The sequence below is a fragment of the Streptopelia decaocto genome, assembly GCF_964273445.1.
Source record: "Streptopelia decaocto genome assembly, contig: HAP1_SCAFFOLD_75, whole genome shotgun sequence".
NCBI lineage: Eukaryota > Metazoa > Chordata > Aves > Columbiformes > Columbidae > Streptopelia > Streptopelia decaocto.
The window spans coordinates 509,790-511,974 of NW_028116137.1; the positions used below are offsets into that span (position 1 = coordinate 509,790).

A 2,185-nucleotide genomic window follows, 5' to 3' on the forward strand; every position below is an offset into this window, starting at 1 on the left:
AAGCTGTCAGAGCACTCAGGCCTTGCACCAACACAAGGGATGAGAAGGAGAGTGTGGGAGTGGAGCCAGAACAGCTCTGGAAGAACAAGCGCTGCTGCTTCTTGGCAGTGCTGCCAGGATGGACTCTTTTCTTCTTATTCCATCAGAGAAACTGTCCCTGCAGATTCAAAAGGCCTTGCAGGAAGAATATAGTGAAGGACATAGTGATATAGTGTCACTACAGAACCCTTTATTTTGTTTAAATACACACAGATCATGGCTCCTCATTTACACAACCAGTGGTTATAAAAGAAAAACAGACAGCAATTTAGAAAGGGGATGACAATATTATCACATCAAAACCAATGTCAATGACAACAGAAAATAGAGACGAGAGGCTGGACCTGTAACTAGTTACATTAAAACTGCTAAGTAGAAGCAGAAGGGCAATTTATTGCTTCAGAAAACACTAAGATATGAGTTTCCAGAGGGCATCCTTGAGCTCCTGGTTCCTCATGCTGTAGATGAGGGGGTTCACTACTGGAGGCACCACTGAGTACAGAACAGACACCAGCAGGTCCAGGGATGAGGAGGAGATGGAGGGGGGCTTCAGGTAGGCAAACATGCCTGTGCTAACAAACAGGGAGACCACGGCCAGGTGAGGGAGACAGGTGGAAAAGGCTTTGTGCCGTCCCTGCTCAGAGGGGATCCTCAGCACGGCCCTGAAGATCTGCACATAGGACACCACAATGAACACAAAACAGCCAAAACCGATTAACAGACTAAACACAAGAAACCCAAGTTCCCTGAGATAGGAGTGTGAGCAGGAGAGCTTGAGGATCTGGGGGATTTCACAGAAGAACTGGCCCAGGGCATTGCCCTTGCACAGGGGCAGTGAAAATGTATTGGTCGTGTGCAGCAGAGCAGTGAGAAACCCAGTGGCCCAGGCAGCTGCTGCCATGTGGACACAAGCTCTGCTGCCCAGGAGGGTCCCGTAGTGCAGGGGTTTGCAGATGGCAACGTAGCGGTCGTATGACATGATGGTGAGGAGACAATACTCTGCTGTGAGCAAGAAGAGAAATAAAAATAGCTGTGTTGCACATCCCAAGTATGAGATGGCCCTGGAATCCCAGAGGGAATTGGCCATGGACTTGGGGAGAATGGTGGAGATGGTGCCCATGTCAAGGAGGGCGAGGTTGAGCAGGAAGAAGTACATGGGGGTGTGGAGGTGCTGGTCCCAGGCTATGGTGGTGATGATGAGGCCGTTGCCCAGGAGGGCAGCCAGGTAGATGCCCAGGAAGAGCCAGAAGTGCAAGAGCTGCAGCTCCCGTGTGTCTGTGAACGGCAGGAGGAGGAACTGGCTGATGGAGCTGCTGTTGGACATTTGCTTTTCCTGAACATGGGGTGCTGTCATGAGAAAAAAAATGACAGTGTGAAGCCAGGGAAGTGTTCTCTGACAAAAATGAAACCAACTCCCATAGACCCTCCCCTGTCACACACAGACACCCTTTTGATTTTCTAAGAGAACATTCTTCAGCACTGTGCCTGGAGCCCTGTTCGGTGCTGGAAAATGAGCAACCAAGAGCAGGGTCTCTGCCCATGGGCTCTCGATGAGTCAGCCCAGCTGGGCAGAAGTGGGGCCACAGGAACGGTGGGGACTATCTTGGTTCTGCTAATACAGAAGGGCTGCCAGCACTTGTTTTCCCAGTGATAAGGAACAAGAGATGGTGAAGGTAGTTTAAGATTTCGAGGTATTTTTACATCTCCCCCCATATTCACTGCGGAGTGTTGTTGGGTGTCAGAAACCCTCAGCATTTCTGCTGCACTCAGGGAGAACAGAGCGAGTCCTGTGAGACCAGAGGGTGCCTGTGGGTCAGCGCAGAGTGAGGGCAGCTGGTCTGTCCCTCTGTCTTGCTCCAGCTGCCCTGGGCTGGCACCTTTCTGAGATGGAGGCTGATCATACTCCCACGTTAACCTGAAAAGCCACCAGGCACTGCTGAGAGCAGAGGGATCCACCTCAGACCATGACAGGTCTCACCCTTTCCTAAGGTCTCAGCACCCCACATTTAGCCCAGGACACACACAGCTCATTCCCCAGCCCCACAGACTGCATTGCCCACACCCCACAGGTCAGAGCAAAGCTGGGACACGTGTGCCCATGGACACACCTGCAGGAAAGGACCCACAAGATCAGGCTGTGACTCTG

At 51.7% G+C, this 2,185-nt stretch overlaps 1 protein-coding gene across 1 annotated transcript; it reads right to left on the minus strand.

Annotated features, from left to right (window-relative positions):
- Window positions 1–448: 448 nt before the first annotated feature.
- On the minus strand, window positions 449–1,363 carry LOC309452358 (olfactory receptor 14J1-like; the record flags this gene model as incomplete). The annotated part of the gene is made up of 1 exon (XM_082076992.1): window positions 449–1,363. One exon carries the CDS (start codon window positions 1,361–1,363, stop codon window positions 449–451), a length of 915 nt encoding a protein of 304 aa, XP_081933118.1.
- Window positions 1,364–2,185: the final 822 nt, after the last annotated feature.